The sequence below is a fragment of the Salmo trutta genome, chromosome 29 (assembly GCF_901001165.1).
Source record: "Salmo trutta chromosome 29, fSalTru1.1, whole genome shotgun sequence".
In the NCBI taxonomy this organism is placed as follows: Eukaryota; Metazoa; Chordata; class Actinopteri; order Salmoniformes; family Salmonidae; genus Salmo; species Salmo trutta.
The window spans coordinates 44,063,859-44,086,596 of NC_042985.1; the positions used below are offsets into that span (position 1 = coordinate 44,063,859).

The window sequence follows — 22,738 nt, forward strand, 5'->3', positions numbered from 1 at the left end:
ACACATTACTGAGTACCACTCTCCATATTTTCAAGCATCGTGGTGGTTGCATCATGTTATGAGTATGCTTGTAATCTTAAGGACTGGGGAGTTTTTCAGGATAAAAAAAAATAAACAGAAGGGAGCTAAACACAGGCAAAATCCTAGAGGGAAACCTGGTTCAGTCTGCTTTCCACCAGACACTGGGAGATTAATTCACCTTTCAGCAGGACAATAACCCAAAACACAAGGCCAAATCTACACTGGAGCTGCTTACCAAGAAGACAGTGAATGTTCCTGAGTGGCCGAGTTACAGTTTGATTTAAATCTACTTGAAAGTATATGGCAAGACCTGAAAATGGTTGTTTTAGCAATGATCAACAACCAATTTGACAGGGCTTGAAGAATTTTGAAAAGAGTAATGTGCAAATGTTGCACAATCCAGGTGTGGAATGCTCTTAGAGACTTACCCAGAAAGACTCTTAGCTGTAATCACTGCCAAAGGTGCTTTAACAAAGTATTGACTCAGGGATGTGAATACTTATGGCAATTAGATATTTTTGTATTTCATTTACAATACATTTGCAAAAATGTCTAAAAACATGTTTTCACTTTGTCATTATGGGGTATTGTGTGTAGATGGGTGAGAAAAAAATATATTTAATAAATGTTGAATTCAGGCTGTAACAAGACAAAATTTGGAATAAGGGGTATGACTACTTTCTGAAGGCACTATATAGGCTATATAGAGAGACTTGATGTTGACTGATAAATTGATTTGCATTAATGACCATGTAACACTGTCAAACCAACAAATGTAGAGAGCAATTTTCTTGAATGAACAACAACATAGCCTACAGCACTAGTGGTTACGGTCTATTTCTGTTGATGGCAACTCCTTCACCGATGTCATGCCAAAGACGTTTGGCTCAGAAACATTGTAGTATTGTTGAATGCTGAGAATAGTCTGCCACGCAATCAATGCTGTACTACCACTGAGAGAATGAAGTAAATTAACACATAAAAGGGGCTAAGAAAGACATCTATAGCTAAAGAAAGGGATTGCAGCTGATATGAGTGCTACAATGGACAAAGTGTGCTTAACTCGGATTTACACTTAGATATTAACATAGCTGTATGCTGCTAATTTATAAATTGACAACTTGTCCATTGTTATTGTCCCACACTATACCGGATTAGCTAAAGCTAACAAAAACCTGTCGATAAATGGAACACAGGAAAACCTTATGAAAATACAATGTCAAATACATCTAACTACAGTAGCCTACATGTCTAAGGTTTGTCTAAATAAGTGGAGGTAGTAAGACACTGACATTACAAAATACTCTTAAACATGATCTATTAAATCTATCGCTTATTGAAATCAGAAACACAGTGCATGACGATGTATTGCGAATGACATGATCAGAAAATGTATATATTTCTTGTTGTTTCACACGTAAAGTAAACAACTACATGACTCTAGCAGGCAGATTATAAAAATAAACCTAAAGCTATCATTGTGCTGGGTCAGGCCTCTGTGTGGGAAAAAACAGGTGGTTTGGCTCCATTGTGAATTGGCACAGTTTGTCAGTGGGATGTCAGCTATCCAGTTCCTGCCTGTCGTGTTTGGTGGGGAATGAGCAGAACACACGTTCTATGTGGGTAGATAGAGAACAGGATGGGCAATGGCTCAGGTGGCGTAGCAGCAATGGACCAGCTTCTGTCTCCAAACCAGGATCCTCTCTCTCATTTCAGTCATCTCATTTCTCTCTCTCAATCTCTCACACCACCGTGCTGACAGAGGGGTCTGACAAGTTGAGCTGGCCTGTGATGTCCGTGGGATAAGGCTGCAGAGAGTATGGGAAGAACACAAAATAGAACAAATTATTTCATCTGTACTCACATCATATATATTCACGGTGCATACAACACAACAAATGTTATGTAACGTGATTATGTCATACTTTTCATCAAGTCCCCCCTCCCCCCGCAAGGCAGTGTTTGCCTGTGATTCGGAATGGTTGTTTGGACAGATCAAGCTCAGCACCGCAGGGACCCTATGAACTGTGCATGCTGATCAATAAACAAAGCAAGGTCACAGATGTGAGACTAAGCTGCAGTGTTGTTGCCAAGTAACTGGATTTTTTCCCGCTGTATGGTATTGATTTATACAGAGACGTGTTGTCCCAGCCCATTTTGCATATTTTGCCTGCAAGTGTAATATGGATTTTTAAATGAATGCTAAATTTCATACCCTGACATTTTGCAGCACAGAACACAATTTATCATCAGTGTTGGGATGAATTTTCAGTTTAGTGTTACAAAGGGTCTATGAAATGGCCTATCCTCGGTTACCATGGAAACTGACATGATAATATCTAGGCACGGATGTTTTTGTCCTGCTGAGAAATAGTTCATTTCACCACGGATTACCAATTACCATTGTATAAAAGTGATTATAATGCAGTGGATGAAAGGCATGAAGCTATTTATCATTCAAAACTACCACCACCTTAAATAAATGTTTTATTGTGTCAAGTATTCTTGTTGTGACCAAGAAATCCATAAAGGAAATGTAAAAAGTTGACATGATATTCCACGAAAATGAGATTGTACCAAGGGTACAACGTTATGGAACATTAAGATAGAGATATGCTACTGTATGTAGAATAAACATGCCTTTCTGACATGTAGAATAAGGAAACATCAGTTTTATTCATGGCATTTCTATCTGTGACGTTCAACATCATTTGACTACTGAACATGTGTGACCTCACTGTTTCCAATGCCGTTACAATTTTAGGTACAGCTTCACATTCCGAATCATAGCTCACAGCACCTCCTGCCAACAGACAGGCGAACAGCATGACAACAGTCTACACCAGTGTTTCCCAACTCTGGTCCTCGTATACCCCCAACAGTACACATTTTTATTTTAACCCTGGACAAGCACACCTGATTCAACTTGTCAACTAATCATCAAGCCCTCAATAAGATGAATGAGGTGCGTTTGTCCAGGGCTACAACAACAATGTGTACTGTTGGGGGTACACCAGGACCAGGGTTGGGAAACACTGGTCTACTCCACAACAACCAAGGAGGTGGAAAGAAGCAGTGTGGCATATGGTGTGGATACCGATACTCACAATCCGTTGAAATCCATTTATAAATAAACACTGATATAAAATAATAGGATGGTTACAACAAAAATAAATGGGTAAATTCCAATAAAAGTGTAGGATTTTTTTGTGGGTAGTTCAGGCTACCTATTTTTATCACTATATAATAATACAAAATTAATATAAAAATAAAATTGGATTGATTGTCTACAGAGACAGGGCTCTGGAAGATTGACAAACTGCTTTGGATGGCACAACCTGGAGGCAAAAAGTAAAACAAAATAAACAGTTTTTGAAATGACTAAAATCTTCAGCTGACAATACCAATGCTCAACGGACTGGAATACCTTCCAGTCCTCTGTCTAGACTTTGTAGCCTGGTGCTCCAGTCTGTTTGTGCTTCAGCCAAGTAAGTCCTCTCTGAGTTCATCCATTGTCACACCAAACATGTATGGCATCACAAAGAGTTAGCTACAGCACACCAGGCTATTATAAAACTACATTCAGTATGAATCCTGCTACAGTAACTATATATACAGTATTCATGTATCCATATACAGTTCCAGGACTCCTGGAACGAACGTGTTGAGCTCTGGATAATCTAGTGTAGAAATGATTGCCATTAAATTACCAAGGATTCAACATAAAAACGTTTGTTTGAGATTTATCATCAGGACAATACGCAAACCACAATGACATAAATGGCATGCATATACAGTGCCTTGCAAAAGTATTCATCCCCCTTGGCGTTTTTCCTATCTTGTTGCATTACAACCTGTAATTTAAATTGATTTTTATTTGGATTTTATGTAATGGACATACACAAAAATAGTCCAAATTGGTGAAGGGAAATTTTAAAAAAATTCTTGTTTCAGAAATTGAAAAGTGGTGCGTGCATATGTATTCACCCCCTTTGCTATGAAGCCCCTAAATAAGATCTGGTGCAACCAATTACCTTCAGAAGTCACATAATTAATTAAATAAAGTCCACCTGTGTACAATCTAAATGTCACATGATCTGTCACATGATCTCAGTGTATATACACCTGTTCTGAAAGGTCCCAGAGTCTGCAACACCGCTAAGCAAGGGGCACCACCAAGCAAGCGGCACCATGAAGACCAAGGAGCTCTCCAAACAGGTCAGGGACAAAGTTGTGGAGAAGTACAGATCAGGGTTGGGTTATAACAAAATATCAGAAACTTTGAACATCCCACGAAGCACCAATAATCCATTATTAAAAAATGGAAAGAATAGGGCACCACAACAAACCTGCCATGAGAGGGCTGCCCACCAAAACTCACCGACCAGGCAGGGAGGGCATTAATCAGAGAGGCAACAAAGAGACCAAAGATAACCCTGAAGGAGCTGCAAAGCTCCACAGCGGAGATTGGAATATCTGTCCATAGGACCACTTTAAGCCATACACTCCACAGAGCTGGGCTTTACGGAAGAGTGGCCAGAAAAAAGCCATTGCTTAAAGAAAAAATAAGCAAACACGTTTGGTGTTCGCCAAAAGGCATGTGGGAGACTCCCCAAACATATGGAAGAAGGTACTCTGGTCAGATGAGACTAGAATTTAGCTTTTTGGCCATCAAGGAAAACGCTATGTCTGGAGCAAACCCAACACCTCCCATCACCCCAAGAACACCTTCCCCACAGTGAAGCATGGTAGTGGCAGCATCATACTGTTGGGATGTTTTTCATCGGCAGGGACTGGGAAACAGGTCAGAATTGAAGGAATGATAAATACAGGGAAATTCTTGAGGGAAACCTGTTTCAGTCTTCCAGAGATTTGAGACTGGGACGGAGGTTCACCTTCCAGCAGGACAATGACCCTAAGCATACTGCTAAAGCAACATTCGAGTGGTTTAAGGGGAACCATTTAAATGTCTTGGAATGGCCTATTCAAAGCCCAGACCTCAATCCAATTAAAAATCTGTGGTATGACTTAAAGATTGCTGTGCAAAGGTGCAACCCTTCCAACTTGAAGGAACTGGAGCAGTTTTGCTTTGAAGAATTTACAAAAATCCCAGTGGCTTGTTGTGCCAAGCTTATAGAGACATACCTCAAGAGACTTGCAGCTGTAATTGCTGCAAAATGTGGCTTTACAAAGTATTGACTTTGGGGGGTGAAAAGTTATGCACCCTCAAGTTTTCAGTTTTTTTGTCTTATTTCTTGTCTGTTTCACAATAAAAAATGTTTTGCATCTTCAAAGTGGTAGGCATGTTGTGTAAATCAAATGATACAAACCCCCCAAAAATCCATTTTATTTCAAGGTTGTAAGGCAACAAAATAGGAAAAATGCCAAGGGGAGTGAATATTTTCGCAAGCCACTGTATTATATTATATCTCCTTTCATTCCCAGCAGCATTTGTTGATTGAAACAGTACAAGTAAATATTGTTTGGTCAAACACACTCGACAGGAGATTCCTAAAAATGGAAAGTCTGTGGAAAGAAAAGAGAATGTAAAGTCTGTTACCCGGTGCATTTAGCTTTTTCTTGGCCTTTCTTTTTTAATGAAAGAACATGACAACAACCACACAAAATGTGACACACACAAAGGAAGGTGCAGCACAGACCAATCAGTGAAATAGACAAACACACATACACAACTAAAAAGGAGAGCACAAACCAAAATGGTGTCTGGTATAGCCACAGGAGAAAGACCAGCATAAGGACCAGCTCTTGTATCCCTTTGTATAGTAGTCATTAAAAACACAAATATTTTTTTAATCAAAGAAAACGAAAGCCCTTAGCTTTAGACTGCCTACCCCTGCTCATATTGGTTTCCTTCTTTGGTTTTGGACAAATGTCTGGATGGTTTATCGATGACTGACTGACAGACACGTGGCCATGACTGTAACTCCATGTGTGAGGGTGACTGACAAGAGCCTGGAATGAAACGTTTTGCGAGAAGAGATGACAGACGAGAGAGAAAAAAGGATGAGGTAAAGGAAGAGAGGAAGAGAGAGAATTAAAAGGGAGGATGTAATTTCCTTCAACTCCTTACCGTGTCTTTGGAGGACCTACGTCTCTTGATGTTGGAGGCCAGGTTGGTACTGATGGACCTAAAAGAGGTTTTCTGTTTGGAGTCAGGCTCTGCTCTATCACTTTTCCTATCCTAAAATAAATATATATGTAGAAACATTATTGGTATTCCCTGATGAAGGAGTGTGTTTGGTCTCAGTGCCCCCCCCCCCACCACACACACACACACACAACACACACACACAACACACACACACACACACACACACACACACACACACACACACACACACACACACACACACACACACACACACATTACTACATTACTGTACACCAAACCTGCAGAGTAACTTGCAGTGTAGTTATACTAGTCTCTATTTCAATTACCAGCTTTAATATGGTCCCGTATCTCATGTCCACTTTCTGTCTACACCCAATGCCATGTGGACATATAAAGTATCCTATAATTGGAGGCGGGTTACTATTAAGATCTGGGTATATTTCTCCTGGCTACTTTTTGAGGACTGCCTCGAATGGCATGGTACAGTAAAATAAGAACCATCCATGGTTATTTTACTTCAAGACGAAAAGCAAAAGCGTGAGCATAGAAAATGAGCTAAAACGAATAAAGACAACAATAAGGCATAGCAAAAACAATTTTGGGGGGGCTGGTGATATAATGATCCATAAGATCATGGAAAAAATATCAATAAACCATGTGAAATTCAACAAGGTCCCTTTGCGTTATACCAACACTAGTATAATGGCATTTCTCCCACGACAAAAAGAGCGATGAAGACTAAAAGGAGCAGGGGAAGTAGATTTTGGTAGTGGGTGTGACTTCAACCAGAAAACATGCAGTGCAGGAAAACCAAAAGGGATACAGTAAGTAGAATGAGTGATATGATGTCGAACCTATAGGCCAGCACTGTCCCACATGAACTTCTGTCTTCTTGGTGGCTATAATACCCTAATAGTCCTTGACTCCTCAAAAAGCATGGACCAGGTCAATTCCACATAACAGATAAGGGAGTCTGATTATAAATAACTAAATACTGTATATTGCTTTGTAATTTGTTTTAGATGTCTAAATCATTTGGAACATTCTTTTCATGTTTTACCCTTTGAAACACAGTATATCAGTATATTCAAGAGATTATTACATCCAGGATATTAACAACAACAATGAAATCATTGCAGAATTCCCCTTTACAATCTCCACAATTGTGTTCATCTCCTTTTCATTTCAACCTTCTCATACCGTTCACCATTGAATGAGGTTGCTCAACAACACCGCCTTGATCAGAGGGCTGTCTGGAATCGTTTGAAATGCTAATACAGCCCGAGGACAGACGACTAGTCATGCATTAAATATAGTAGGTCGAGAAGCATACAGTATATGTAGTGCACCTGAAATTAGGGCACGTTTTTCACTGGTGCTCGTTGTCCGTCTGCCATTATTGTTGTTTAAATATGGACATGTACACCCTTCATACATATGACTTAGAGTATAAATCACACATAAATCAATAATACATCATCCAGTCAAAAGAAGGGCATCCATCTTTTAACATAATGAGAATTTGTACGGTATTCATTTGACCTTACAACAATACACGGTGTCCCAGTGGATATGTCCCAGCGCAAATATTAGCCGGCCTTGCTTGTGTTTTTCACCTTCCAAAGAAAACAATACCAAATAGAATACAACATCTAAAGGAGATTTATTTAGACTTGTTTACCTCACGGCTCAGTAGTCGGAAAGAACAAGACAATTTGTCAAAGCTTCAAAGAACAGTAAGTGCTCTCTCCATTGAACTGAAACAAGGAAATGCTTTTACTGTTGTCACAGCCTGATCTGTTTCACTTGTCCTTGTGTTTGTATCCACCCCCCTCCAGGTGTCGCCCATCTTCCCCACATCCCCTGGGTATTTATACCTGTGTTTTCTGTCTGTCTGTGCCTGTTCGTCTTGTTTATTCAAGCCTACCAGCGTTTTGTGTCTCAGCTCCTGCTTTTTCCAGTCTCTCTTTTCTCGCCCTCCTGGTTTGACCCCTGCCTGTCCTGACTCCGAGCCCGTCTGCCTGACCACTCTGCCTGCCCCTGAGCCTGCCTGCCGTCCTGCACCTTTGCCCCTACTCTGGATTATCGACCCTTGCCTTCCTTGACCTATTGTTTGCCTGCCCCTGTTGTTACTATAAACATTGTTACTTCTACACAGTCTGCACGGGTCTTACCTGAAACCTGATAACTGTGCTATTGTAATTGGGAGCCCTATAGTAATGGCCCTATGGCTGGTAGTGTGTGGGAGTGCCCAACCCAATGTTATGGCCTCTGGCACAAGCAGGCGAAGACTTGCAGCACAATTCACCTCATTGTTGTCCATTGAGATAGAAAATACTTCAAATGAAACTGCTTTTTTTTTTAATCTTCCCCAAACAGCTTGCATCAGTCTAAACAATCTGTCAACACTGAAAATCAAGTATCTTTTGGTGAGAAGTTATACACAGGCATCTAATGTTGGTGCCTCTGCTTTTGACTGGTAGTGTACCCCGAATATAGTACTCACAGATGACAGAAAGTTAAAAGACCTACAAAGCTAAGCAGCCACTAGCTGCGAAATGACAACAAGTTGCTTCTGGTCTGCAACTACTAGAGGAACGCACACTAACGCTTTGGACCAGAGAACATTTTCATGAAATGAGATTCACATTAGCTGGTCCCACTTGACACAATCGTCAACGTAATTAAGAAATATATAGCTCAAGTTCAACCTTGACATTTTACAACCAATTAGACCATGTTTAGAAAAAGAAAGGTTTCTCTAAACCGTTGGAGGGTTTAATCAGTGGCTGGGAGCATTGCATGCTACTACAGAGTCTTATATGGCTTGTATTGTTTGGCTTGAGTTGGGTCGGTGATCACCAGTACATAGTACTGGCACCTTGAATATCGGCTTAAACAAATATCATGAGCACTGGCACCTATTTCAGATCCACTTCAAGCACTGGCTTGTACAGTATGGATTACATGGTGTGTCAACCAAAGCTAGCCCGCTTAGCCTTTCAAGACACAAAAGGCCAAAGCCCTGTTACTTTCCGATCCCCCTTTACAAACAGTACATGGACATGATGTGCGTCAAGAGAGACCATTGACCAGGAGATGCTTGGCTGCCACCCGTTGTGCTATTCAATAGCCTAGCCCTTTAGTGAGAGAGCCGGGCCCAGTGTGCATCTGGCTGACTGTACAGCAACATCAGAGCTTCCTGGTGCCCCACTGCACTCACCCGGGATGCACTCCCCCGGTGCACTCCCCCACTGCACTCCCCCACTCTGCCCTTCACAGAGAGGGGTGGGGGATGGGGGAAGGGGGTCATCGTCCCCTCCAAGCAGGGGACCGGCCGTGTCCTTGTGCGTTCAGACACACAGCAGCAGAAGACGAGGATAATGAAATCAGTCCATTCACAGGCGCAGGGGAGTGTGCTGTATGTATGCATGTGGAGCTGCAAATATCCCCGCAGCTGTTTGTTACATTAATGTTTTGGGAAGGATTTGGTGTGCAAAAAAACATGGATCTCTCATTATAAGTAATGTCCAAATTTAGAGAAGTAGCATGCAGCTCAATTTCTATAATACTGTAGTACACCCAAATAGCTCTGTGGAAGGTTATAATGTAGCTTTTTCTAATCCTGTCCACATGAATCACTCTCCAATGGTGGTTACCTGCGACAATCTCAAAATAAATGGAAAAAGGGTAGAATAATTATTGAATTGGCGAAGGCAAAGAATTTAATTAGATTTCAACAACAGACTATAAGTCTATCCCCAGTGAAGTTTATTTCTTTTTTTAATTTACAACCGCTGACCGGATTTACTAAGATTCCCACTGGCCGCATTAGATCCAGATGTGGCTTGCGAGTTGCGAGTTTGAGACCCTACTCTACAGGATGTTGTCTGATGTGCTGCCCTGTTGGGGCCTGTGTGTGAAGACGGGCAGATCATACCTGTAGGTTCTTCCTCCACACGTTGACCGCAGCGAAGGCCAGCTGCATCTGCTTCCTGCGGGCATCTTTGTGGCGCTTATACGCAATCTCAATAAAGATGAGGAAGATTCCAGCAACGATACCCCCAGCAACCAACATGAACACACCTGTTAGGAGGCAATTTGGACATGCCAACCTGTTATTTTACTGCCTGCGGTGCAAAGGCCATACTATTAACCCAAGTCTCCAGTGGCCCCTGCATCCTCCATGGAGGACCATTTTGAACACAATGAACCTAATGACAATAATCTGTCAAACTTCTGCAGATAAAGGAATACCTTCACACCAATTTCAATACCTACACACCTGCTATAGACTAATGTTCTGGCTCAGAAAAGGGGGACTACTTCCTTACACACCAGTTTACTATTTGCATTTCCTCTAATTTCTGTATCATTGTGGACTAAATTGGAGAAATGTACATACCTGCCATGTTCTCAAAAGTGAGGGTGGCTGGGGCATTACTCCTGGAGTCACACTCCTGGTATCTCACCCAGGTTTTATCTAGTTCCTCCATGAACCCATTCTCATGAGAGCTGTTATGGGAGAAGAGCCAGATCATACTTTAGGTTAGGTCTCAAACAGTAAATACTGATACAATGCGTAGAGTATACTATGGGCTGGTTTCCTGGACACACATTAGGCTTAGTCCTGGACTAAAAAGCTACAGTATTTCAATGGAGACTCTCCATTGACCATGCTTTTTAGTCTAGGACCAGGCTTAATCTGTGTCCAGGAAACCACCCCTATTATAATATTGTATGGTAGCATGTTGCTTCAATAGTATCTTGTTGCTGGCCAATATTCACCTAAGAATGGACAGGGAAACGTTTTGCTTCCAAGGGCTGTCCTTCCGCATGCCAATGCCGAAGCCGGAGCGGAAGAACAGCTCTCCCGTTGTCACCAAGTCACACTTCTGTGATGCCTCAAACTCCAGGACGGCAGAGTCCCAGATGAACGCGTGCAGTTTGCTGAGGGGGGAGGGACACGGACAACAGGGAAGAGGAGGAATGGGAATGAATGAGTGTATGAAAATGCCCACTAGGTAACCACATCATGTCATTATTGTCTTCCTCGCACTATTGCTCACCTGGGATAGCATAAATACTGTACATTCAGCATTACGGCCTCCCCCATTGGAATATTAACCCCCCACCCCCATCCCCTGGAGCTGCCCCAGCTCTTGCTCACTTGTCGCGCACAGCTTGGATGGCCTCAGCAGCGCTTTCGTAGTTGTGCTTCTCCATGTGGCGGTACATGGTGCTCAACTCCACTTGGCGCCGGAAGTAGATGTCCACCGAACTCTGCTTCACTGTGGCGTAGATGAACTTGTCTGATGGGTTTCGCAGCTGAGACACAGAGACACAAACAGAGGCACAGCAGGCTGTCAGTCATCCTCCATGACTGTCCTTTACATAAGCTTTCACACATAAAATATCTGCACTCAATGAATGTTGTTGTTGCTTATTTCCCCAGAATGCAATCAGCATTTCTTATAATTTTAAATTCATCTCAATCTTTCATTGATCCTAGGTGCATCAGGTGCATGTATTTTTTACATGTGTGTCTTTGTTATCATTGATGATGCTTGTGGTGATTTAAAATATTTCCAAGGTCTATTTGGGCCCTCTCTAAGAGTTCCTATTACCAAGAAGACTAAAATGAAGGAGAAGACAAAGACAAAGACAATTTAGCGAAATACCGCCATCTTGTTAGCATTAGTCTTAACTCCGATGGGAATGCTAACTGTTCATTTTTAATAGGCTGCGTGGTTCATTCTGGGTCAAGGAGTGCATAAAAGAGAACAGGAGGTACACATGGGTTCAGCAAATAAACCTGTTTCAAATAAACACCGGTCTAAATGAATTGTTTACAAGGTTAACATGAATTACCATGACTTGTTTACAAGGTTTAATGTTTGATTTGTTAGAGTAAATAATTAAGTAATGACTACATTTTTTTTGACAATCATCCGTTTTTATCGGCAGAAAGAAACTGCTAGCCATTGGCTGCTAACAGCTGACAACTGCTAGCTAACTGGCAAGCACAAAAACAGTCAACAACTTCGGGAGTACAGACCCCAATAAATTGTCAGATCGCCCCCTAATGGTGAAAGTAAAAACTCCTGAAGATTAACAGTCAAGGAGGAGAATAATGATTATGCCAAGGAAGTTTTTTATTTGAAATGAAGGCATACTAAGACAAAATAAATGTGATACAGTGTGTAAACTACACATTAGTGCAGGAAAGGAAGACATTTTTGAAAAATGCTGGAAGTGAATGCTGGAATTCAACAATTAAATATGCAAATGAGCAAAACCTGTATGCATTAAGGAAATAGACGCCTGGCTCAAATAGAAGCCTGTCTCTAATATCCACCTGTTTTGTCCAGTGATTTAAGCAAATACTCTGGGTCTTCCTTTCCTGTGGCGATCCTCATGAGAGCCAGTTTCATCATAGCACTTTTTGCGACTGCACATGAAGAGACTTTCAAAGTTCTTGACATTGTCTTAAAATAATGATGGACTGTTGTTTCTCTTTGCTTGTTCTTGACATAAAATTGACTTGGTCTTTTACCAAATAGGGCTAATCTTCTGTATACCACCCCTACCTTTTCACAACACAACTGATTGGCTCAAATGCATTAAGGAAAGACATTCCACAAATTAACTTTTAACAAGGCACACCTGTTAATTGAAATGCATTCCAGGTGACTACCTCATGAAGCTGGTTGAGAGAATGCCAAGAGTGTGCAAAGATGTTATCAAGGCTAGGGTGGCTACTTTGAAGAATCTCAAATATAAAATATATTTTGATTGGTTTAACACTTTTTTGGTCACTATATGATTCCATATGTGTAATTCATAGTTTTGATGTATTCACTATAATTCTACAATGTAGAAAATAGTAAAAATAAAGAAAAATCCTGGAATGAGTAGGTGTATATTAAATACTGTATATTATTTAGTATATGTAAAGACAAGATTAAATCAAGAATAGTCTGATGGGTGACAATATTAGCCTATCACCTGTGAATTATATATTTACCGGGAAATTCGAGGCATTATCAAGTGCTTGTTAAATTGTGAATGAGAGACTGATCAAGTGTTTATACAGCCTGTGCAAAAAAACTAAGCAGAGCTCAGATAGGGCTCTACCTGTGCACATGCCCCTTTTCCCTTCCAGTCTCTAAAGTAACCTTTTGTTTTGGTATTTTGGTATTTTTGAAAGGTCTGTGCACGGCCCTGAGTACAATACAATACTGTAAAATGAACGATTAAAATACGAAGATGTATGATTGCCATCCTCATGAGCTGACCACCATCCCTCAGGCCAAAGATGTGGCATGCAATGACACCAATCAAGACCAAATGCTCAAAACAGGCTTGATGCAAACTAATGCCTGCTAAATATTATGGTACTTTCATTTATTTAATTTGATTACGGTACACTTATACTGAATACACCAAACATTAGGAACTCCTTCCTAGGGATGCTGGCTCATGTTGACTCCAATGCGTCCCATAATTATGTCAAGTTGGCTGGATGTTCTTTGGGTGGTGGACCATACACACAGGAAACTGTTGAGTGTGAAAAATCCAGCAGCGTTGCAGTTCTTGACACAAACCGGTGCGCCTGGTTCTTAATGTTTTGTATACTCAGTGTATGTTGTAATTATATCTGAACAATGCATACATATTGATGCAAAAGTAGCTAAGATGGGGGGAGGTCTGTCCATAATAAAGCGTTGTTCTTCCTTCATAAGAAATGCTATCAACAAGGCAGGTCCTACAGGCCCTAGTTTTGTCGCACCTGGACTACTGCCCAGTCGTGTGGTCAGGTGCAACAAAGAGGGACTTAGGAAAATTGCAATTGGCTCAGAACAGGGCAGCTCGGCTGGCCCTTAAATGTATATTTTTACATGTTTTTTTTTTTTTGTCATTTAGCAGACGTTCTTATCCAGAGAGACTTACAGTAGTGAATGCATACATTTCATACATTTTTTATGTATGTGGAGTGCTAACATTAACAATATGCATGTCAAACTCTCCTAAAGTAGAGGAGAGATTGACTTCATCACTACTTGTATTTGTAAGAAGTATTGACATGTTGAATGCACAGAGCTGTCTGTTTGAACTACTAGCACACAGCTCAGACACCCACGCATACCCCACAAGACATGCCACCAGAGGTCTCTTCACAGTCCCCAAGATCAGAACAGACTATGAGAGGCGCACAGTACTAAATAGAGCCATGAGTACATGGAACTCTATTCCACTTCAAATAACTAATGCAAGCAGTAAAATCAGTTTTAAAAACGGATAAAAATACACCAGTACCGGTTTCATCCACATGTAGTCTACATTTCCACCGATTCTTTATAGTATTCTCACATTAAAACCTCTTGACGTTACCCTAGGATAGGGGGCGCCACAGTGTGGCCTACTAATCAAACTCAGAAGCTAGGATATGCATATAATTAATACCTGTGGATAGAAAACACCCTAAAGTTTCTAACACTGTTTGAATGGTGTCTGTGAGTATAACAGAACTCATATGGCAGTCAAAACCCCGAGACCGATTGAAACAGGAATTCTGAATTGTGGACTCAACTTCACATCTTTGCCTATTAATCACACCGTGAGCTATTGTTCATTGAGCACTTTCTATTGCTTCCACTAGATGTCCCCAGTCTTTACAAAGTGTTTTGAGCCTTCTACTGTCGAAACTGAATGAATGAGACGCTGTGGAAATTGGTCACAGGAGGAGGGCCATCACCATTGTGACGTCGGCGGCCCTGTCTACCTCCTCCTTTCGAAACGTTTTGAAACACAATACAATCGTCACCCTCAAATCTTATTGGCTCTCTTGTTGAAACAGGCCCTGAAGATTTATGTTATACAACGTTTGACATGTTTGAACGAACCTAAATGGGGGAAAAATGTTATTTTTCGAAACCGCTGTCCCGCGCCCGACGGAGCATTTGGATACAGCCTTCAGACGCGCTAACAACAGCAAGCTAATGGAACATAAAGGATGGACTTTTTCGACCGAAAATACATTTGTTGTGGACCTGGGATTCCTGGAAGTGCTTTCTGATGAAGACAACTAAAGGTAAGGGATTATTGACAATAGTATACAAGATTAGATGTGATATGCGATTGTTCCAAGATGGCGCCGAGCTGGGTTTACTAGCTAATTTTCTGAGTATCGCATCCCCTTTTATCGCAAAGTGTGATTACCCAGTAAAGTTATTTTTAAATCTGGTATGACAGGTGCTTTCAAGAGATATTCATCTATAAATCTTAGAATGACAATATTACATTTTAAAAATGTTTTCGAATAGTAATTGAGTAAATTGTAGCACTGTTTCCCGGGATGCATTTGAGGGAATATAGTTAGTCAACGTCAGGTGCCGATGTAAAATGCTGTTTTTATATATAAATATGAACTTTATTGAACAAAAGAATGCATGCATTGTGTAACATGATGTCCTAGGTGTGTCATCTGATGAAGTTTGTAAAAGGTTAGTGCTGCATTTAGCAGTTTTTTGGTTATTTGTGATGCATGTGGTTGGTCGGAAAATGGCTATGTTGCTACTTTTACCATGTACTCCTCTAACATAATCTAATGTTTTGCTTTTCCTGTAAAACCTTTTTGAAATCGGACGACGTGGGTCGATTCAGGAGAGGTGTATCTATAAAACAATATGAGACAGTCCTATATTTGAAAAAAAATATATATTAAATTTCGTTATGCTAATGTCGCTAGGAGTTTTTCGCTGGATGTTGATCCCGCTAACGGGACGAGACGCTCAAGAGGACAGTGGGGACTGTGAAGACACACATGATAAAATACGCACTATACACACACGTACACATAGATTTTCTGTTGTACATATGTGGTAGTAGAGCAGTGGCCTGAGGGCCCACACTTAATGTGTTGTGAAATCTGTTTTTAATTGTATATAACTGCCTTAATGTTGCTGGACCCAAGGAAGAGCTAATCGGGGTCTACAGTGCCTTTGGAAAGCATTCAGACCCCTTGACTTTTTCAAAATGTTGTTACATTACAGCCTTATTCTAAAACGTATTTTTTTTATCCTCCACAATCTACACACAATACCCCATAATGACAAAGCGAAAACAGATTTTTATTTATTTTTGCTACTTTATTATTATTTTTAAACAGAAATACTTGATTTACATAGGTATTTTCTGACCCTTTGCTATGAGACTCGAAATTGAGCTCAGGTGCATCCTGTTTCCATTGATCATCCTTTTTTCTACAACTTGATTGGAGTCCACCTCTGGTAAATTCAATTGATTGGACATGATTTGGCACACACCTGTCTGTATAAGGTCCAAACAGTTGACAAAAACCAAGCCAGGAGGTCGAAGGAATTGTCCGTAGAGCTCCGAGACAGGATTGTGTCGAGGTACAGATCTGGGGAAAGGTACCAAAACATTTCTGCAGCATTGAAGGTCCCCAAGAACACAGTGGCCTCCATCATTCTTAAATGGAAGAAGTTTGGAACCACCAAGACTCTTTCTAGACCTGGCCACTCGGCCAAACTGAGCAATTGGGGGAGAAGGGCCTTTGTCAGGGAGGTGACCAAGAACCCGATGGTAACTCTGACAGAGCTCCAGAGTTCCTCTGTGGAGATGGGAGAACCTTCCAGAAGGACATCCATCTCTGCAGCACTCCAACAATCAGGCCTTTATGGTAGAGTGGACAAACGGAAGCCACTCCTCAGTAAAAGGCACATGACAGCCCACTAGGAGTTTCCAAAATGCACCTAAAGACTCTCAGACCATCAAAAACAAGATTCTCTGGTCTGATGAAACCAAGATTGAACTCTTTGGTCTAAAAGCCAAGCGTCACATCGGGAGGAAACCTAGCCCTATCCCTACAGTGAAGCATGGTGGTGTCAGAATCATGCTGTGGGGGTGTTTTTCAGCAGCAGGGATTGGGAGACTAGTCAGGATTGAGGAAAAGATGAACGGAGCAAAATACAGAGAGATCCTTGATGAAAAATTGTATACCCAATTTAGGCTACTGCCCCTTTAAGAGCTAAAATATTTTGTACCCAATGTTATGATTCTCACCAAATATGTTATTGTCTTCACACACAATTCAAACCCCACAATCGAATAAATTGCTTATAGGCTCTCTTAGCCTATAGATCACATTTAGCAAACAAATAATCTTGAAGTAAAAACACACATATTGGAATTTCTGTGAATCCTTGATTATCCTTAATCAATATCCAAAAACAGCACACGTTTTTTCCACGAACCTACACATATTCTCTCTTATTTTGGCACCAATGTGAAGGGTTATGGCAGGGGAAATGGTGTGGCAGTAGTCTAGTGTATGGTGCAGGAATAATGACAAGTGAACCTGGGGAGATTTGTGTTCACATTGCCCTAAAAAAGGCAAATGCACCGCGGAATTCAAGTGAACCGAACCCAGACCACCTCTCGAGATGGTTTCAGTTCGGTTCGATTCGGGGACTCTTTTGAGGTCACACTGCACCAAAAATTACTGCGTTCATTACCGAGTTAAAAAAAATTGACTGAAAAGGACCAAGTGTGAAAACACCGTTAGTGTGTGTGTGTGTGTGTGTGTGTGTGTGTGTGTGTGTGTGTGTGTGTGTGTGTGTGTGTGTGTGTGTGTGTGTGTGTGTGTGTGCTCACCCTGGGATCATTGATGCCGGTGATGCGCTCCTCAGGCCGGTCCAACACTAGGAAGGCTGCCAGATTGGCTGTGTAGGATGCCACAATGATCATGGCAAATCCAGCCCACACCATACCTAAGATCCTTGCTGAAAAGCTCCGGGGTGCTCCTACAAACACAATCACAAACACAAACACAAACAAACAAACTCAGTTAACAGCAGCCAATTTCAATGTCCACTTGAATAGGTAGTCTACAAAGATCCTATTGAATTACTATATACTGTATATTTCTATTAATAAATTACAATATTCCATACAGTATGTAATTCTATGAGGTAGTCTGCATCTGAAGTGAAAACCTATTCCTATATACAGTAGTCCACTTGGTGCTATCTAGGGATTAGGGTACCATTTCAGACACATACATAGACTTAGGCCAGTGGATATTTACCTTCTCCTATCCCGGAGTTCAAAAGGACTCCCCAAGAGAACCACATGGCGGAGGATAAGGTGAGGGCGTCCTCTTCTTCTTCTTCGCTATTCACTTTAAACCTTCCAAATGGGCTGCGGTGCACACAAGACACATGTGAGCTCAGGTCTCTTTCAAGACACCAAACCTCCAACCTATCCCACTGGATACAAACTGGTTGAATCAACGTTGTTTCCACGTAATTTCAACAAAACAATATTTTTCGTTCTGAACATAATGTGGAAAACTGATTGGATATGCAAAAAGTAATCAACATAAATCCAATGACAAGGTTCAAATCTTTGAAGATTTCACTTTGAATTGACGGTACAGAGTCAATGTGTGGGGGCACCGATGTCGAGGTAATAGAGGTAATTGTCACGACTTCCGCCGAAGTCGGTCCCTCTCCTTGTTCGGGTGGCGTTTGGTGGTCGATGTCATCGGCCTTCTAGCCATCGCCGATCCACTTTTCCTTTTCCATTTGTTTTGTCTTTGTCTTACACACCTGGTTTCAATCCCCCAATTACTTGTTCATTATTTAACCCTCTGTTCCCCCATGTTTGTTTGTGAGTAATTGTTTTTTGTATTGCGGTCCGTATTGTGTGGCCTTGTATTTACGACATGTATTGTGATATATTTAGAGTAAAATAGCTTTCTTTACTCTTATCTGCTATCCTGCGCCTGACTCATCTCACCAGCTACACACAGACGCTTTACAGTAATATGTACATGTAGGTAGAGTGGGGGGCAATGCAAATAGTCTGGGTAGTCATTTGATTATATGTTCAGGAGTCTTATGGCTTGGGGGTAGAAGCTGTTTAGAAGCCTCTTGGACCTAGACTTGGCACTCCGGTACTGCTTGCCGTGCGGTAGCAGAGAGAACAGTCTATGACTAGAATGGCTGGAGTCTTTGACAATTTTTAGGGCCTTCCTCTGACACCACCTGGTAAAGAGGTCCTGGATGGCAGGCAGCTTGGCCCCAGTGATGTACTGGGACGTATGTACTACCCTCGGAGGCCGAGCAGTTGCCATACTAAGCAGTGGTGCAACCAGTCAGGACGCTCTCGATGGTGCAGATGTAAAACCTTTTGAGGATCTGAGGACCCATGCCAAATCTTTTCAGTCTCTTGAGGGGGAATAGGTTTTGTCGTGTCCTCTTCATGACTGTCTTGATGTGCTTGGACCATGTTAGTTTGTTGGTGTGGACGCCAAGGAACTTGAAGCTCTCAACCTGTTCCACTACAGCCCCGTGCTCGGTCCTCATTTTCCTGTAGTCCACAATCATATCCTTTGTCTTGATCACATTGAGTGAGAGGTTGTTGTCCTGGCACCATACAGTCAAGTCTCTGACCTCCTCCCTATAGTCTGTCTCATCGTTGTCGGTGATCAGGCCTACCATTGTTGTGTCATCGGCAAACTTAATGATGGTGTTGGAGTCGTGCCTGGCCATGCAGTCATGGGTGAACAGGGAGTACAGGAGAGGACTGAGCACGCACCCCTGAGGGGCCCCCGTGTTGAGGATCAGTGTGGCGAATGTGTTCTTACCTACCCTTACCACCTGGGGTGGCCCGTCAGGAAGTCCAGGATCCAGTTGCAGAGGGAGGTGTTTAGTCCCAGGGTCCTTAGCTTAGTGATGACCTTTGAGGGCACTATGGTGTTGAATGCTGAGCTGTAGTCAATGAATAGCATTCTCACATAGGTGTTCCTTTTGTCCAGGTGGGAAAGGGCAGTGTGGAGTGCAATAGAGATTGCATCATCTGTGGATCTGTTGGGGCGGTATGAAATTGAAGTGGGTCTAGGGTTTCTGGGATAATGGTGTTGATGTGAGCCGTGACCAGCCATTCAAAGCATTTCATGGCTACAGACGTGATCGGTAGTCATTTTGCTACGGGTCGGTAGTCATTTAGGCAGGTTACCTTAGTGTTCTTTGGCACAGGATGATCTGCTTGAAACATGTTGGTATTACAGACTCAGACAGTGAGAGGTTGAAAATGTTAGTGAAGACACTTGCCAGTTGGTCCGCGCATGCTCGGAGTACAGGTCCTGGTTATCCGTCTGTGAATGCTGACCTGTTTTAAGGTCTTACTCACATCGGCTGCGGAGAGCGTGATCACACTGTAGGCCGGAACAGCTGATGCTCTCATGTATGTTTCAGTGTTACTTGCCTCGAAGCGAGCATAGAAGTTATTTAGCTCGTCTGGTAGGCTCATGTCACTGGGCAGCTCTCAGCTGTGCTTCCCTTTTGTAGTCTGTAATAGTTTGCAAGTGCTGCCACATCCGACAAACGTCAGAGACGTTGAGCTGACGTCTGTCCCCAGTGGGATATCAGTGCAGTTCTTTGCCACAGACATAAAGAATTATTTCAGCTGTTCATTACAAATGCATGGGGAACCTGTGGCACAGGAAAGGTATGGGGAATTTCCTAATCCTATGTGGCTCAATTGGTTAAGTATGGCACTTGCAACGCTAGGATCATGTGTTTGATTCCCGCTGGGGCCACCCATATGAAAGTGTATGCATGACTGTAAGTAGCATTTGATAAATGTGGCTGCTAAAAGGCCTATATTATTATTAATGTGATCAGGTTATTACTGTACACAGACATGTCGTTGTTTTACCTGAACCGGTCTAATAGGTAGAGCATCACCGCCACCACATGGACCGATAGACCCACCAGCAGCCACAGGGTGCTCTGAAAGGGCTGCATGAACGAATCCAAAGTACTGCGTGGTATTTCCTACAGTCAAACAACAGCCAGTGACTCATTCACTCTACTGTGAGTAGTACTATACTGGGTCATAGTTGTAGGAAGAAAACAATAGCTTCCATGGGTGCCTGTCTGAGCAGCAGAAGTAAGAGCAGCATACCTTTTTCACGAGGATGGTAAGCCCCTGGTACTTAAAGGGTTTTGAGAACTCGATGTACTGGGCGCGTTCGTTGTTGATCGTGAGCGGCGCCACAATCATGTCTGCCAGGCCACCCAGGAGTTCTCCCATCATGCCGTTCCACTCCTTCTTGTTGCTGTTGTTTACCTGATATAGAAAGAGAGGGGCATCCACTGTACTCTACATACTTAGTTGACATTTCCAAACTTGATTGATGCTTGGATCAGCCAAAAACTGTTTGATCACGAATGCGATCCTACAATTACATAAGATGTTGGACTAAATTACACTTTAGCATTATGCACATAACCTGTACATGTACCCTTATATTATTGCAGTTAGCAAAGATTTTGCCTACTGGCCAATTTGTTTAATATCCATTGATTATCTGTTGTTGTTGTTTTTCAATTGGTGATTTTGTCTAGAAAAACATTGTCCTTTCGGAGCCTATCACAATATACAGACAAAATACAATTAAATCGAATGGACTGGTCCGTCATTTGTGGGTCCCAATAAAGTCATTAAATATGAACTGTGGTGAAGGTGGAAAATAACACCCAAGAATACACATTGATTGGCATTTCATATGTGGTAGTCCATACTATAACACATGTCAGTACTGCACTGCATCTAGTGTTGCATGTACTGCATTTCTCTGTGTGATAATAAAGATTACCTTGAACCTTGAGGATGGTATTCCATAGCACAAGGGGTTTCGGTTCTAAAGCTGCAGAACCATATGATCATCTTACTTACCCGCTCCTGTGTACCAAACTTCCCATCAGCCACCAGATGAACCTCATAGGTGAAGTTCATGGTATCCGCTAGTTTAATCAAGAGGTCAATGCAAAAGCCGTAGCAGCATTGGTGTACTATAGGCTGTCCTATAATGGACAAACGACAAACACAAAATCAGCCGAAAAAAACGATATTGAGAGCAAATCAACATATACAGCCAATACAGACTGACACTATACTGAACTAATACTTGTGTATATCCTGTGCTGTCTTATTACCTGGGATGGTTCCATTGGGGCCAGTGCATATAACCTTTTGGACATCTTTAAGTCCATTTACAGTTTTTTCTTTTTGGCAAGTTCCATCACTTGTTGTGGGTTGGACATAGACAAATGGCTCCTGATGAATGGTTACTATCTGCGAACAATAGAGAAGGACAAGTATGGCGCCAGCACATTTTGGCACAGACATTCAACACAAGGAACAAGTGCTTGGGTGTATGCATTAGTGCACACCGTAGCAAATGTTTTTGCCACAGAAAATGTTTTCAACAGAAACAATTGGACAAATTCAGGTAGGTCCCTCTCCATTTCTAGCCATTTGGTTCCTAGTGAATACAACCCCGGTTATGCAAGACCAGGGCAGTAGCTGCACGAGGCCACCAAGGTCCAGACCTCAGTTTTTTCTACTTACTGTTGAGAGTTAGAGTAGTAGGTGTAACTTCTAAACTTGTTTTTTCTCTTGATGTACAGTATGTCACTCACCGACAGTCACTCAATGAGCCCATCTCATAAAATATTTTAGATTGGCAACTTAGTCTAGTTAGTCTTG

General features: G+C 41.8%; 1 protein-coding gene across 3 annotated transcripts in view; it reads right to left on the reverse strand.

Annotated features, from left to right (window-relative positions):
* Window positions 1-619: 619 nt before the first annotated feature.
* The window catches only part of grin1b (glutamate receptor, ionotropic, N-methyl D-aspartate 1b), a 62,045-nt gene continuing 39,926 nt past the window's right edge, over window positions 620-22,738 (reverse strand). For 2 of the 3 annotated variants that reach the window (XM_029722302.1, XM_029722303.1), the window contains 11 exons: window positions 22,186-22,324; window positions 21,926-22,053; window positions 21,152-21,316; window positions 20,903-21,021; window positions 18,267-18,379; window positions 17,834-17,982; window positions 11,325-11,482; window positions 10,943-11,104; window positions 10,560-10,669; window positions 10,095-10,240; window positions 620-1,829 (listed from right to left, as the gene is read on the reverse strand). In XM_029722302.1, coding sequence (XP_029578162.1) covers window positions 1,764-1,829; window positions 10,095-10,240; window positions 10,560-10,669; window positions 10,943-11,104; window positions 11,325-11,482; window positions 17,834-17,982; window positions 18,267-18,379; window positions 20,903-21,021; window positions 21,152-21,316; window positions 21,926-22,053; window positions 22,186-22,324 — 1,455 coding nt within the window. In that variant the 3' untranslated portion in view covers window positions 620-1,763. Of the gene's footprint in view, window positions 1,830-6,112; window positions 6,224-10,094; window positions 10,241-10,559; window positions 10,670-10,942; window positions 11,105-11,324; window positions 11,483-17,833; window positions 17,983-18,266; window positions 18,380-20,902; window positions 21,022-21,151; window positions 21,317-21,925; window positions 22,054-22,185; window positions 22,325-22,738 lie in introns of all 3 variants that reach the window. The other variant, XM_029722304.1, reaches the window with a different exon arrangement.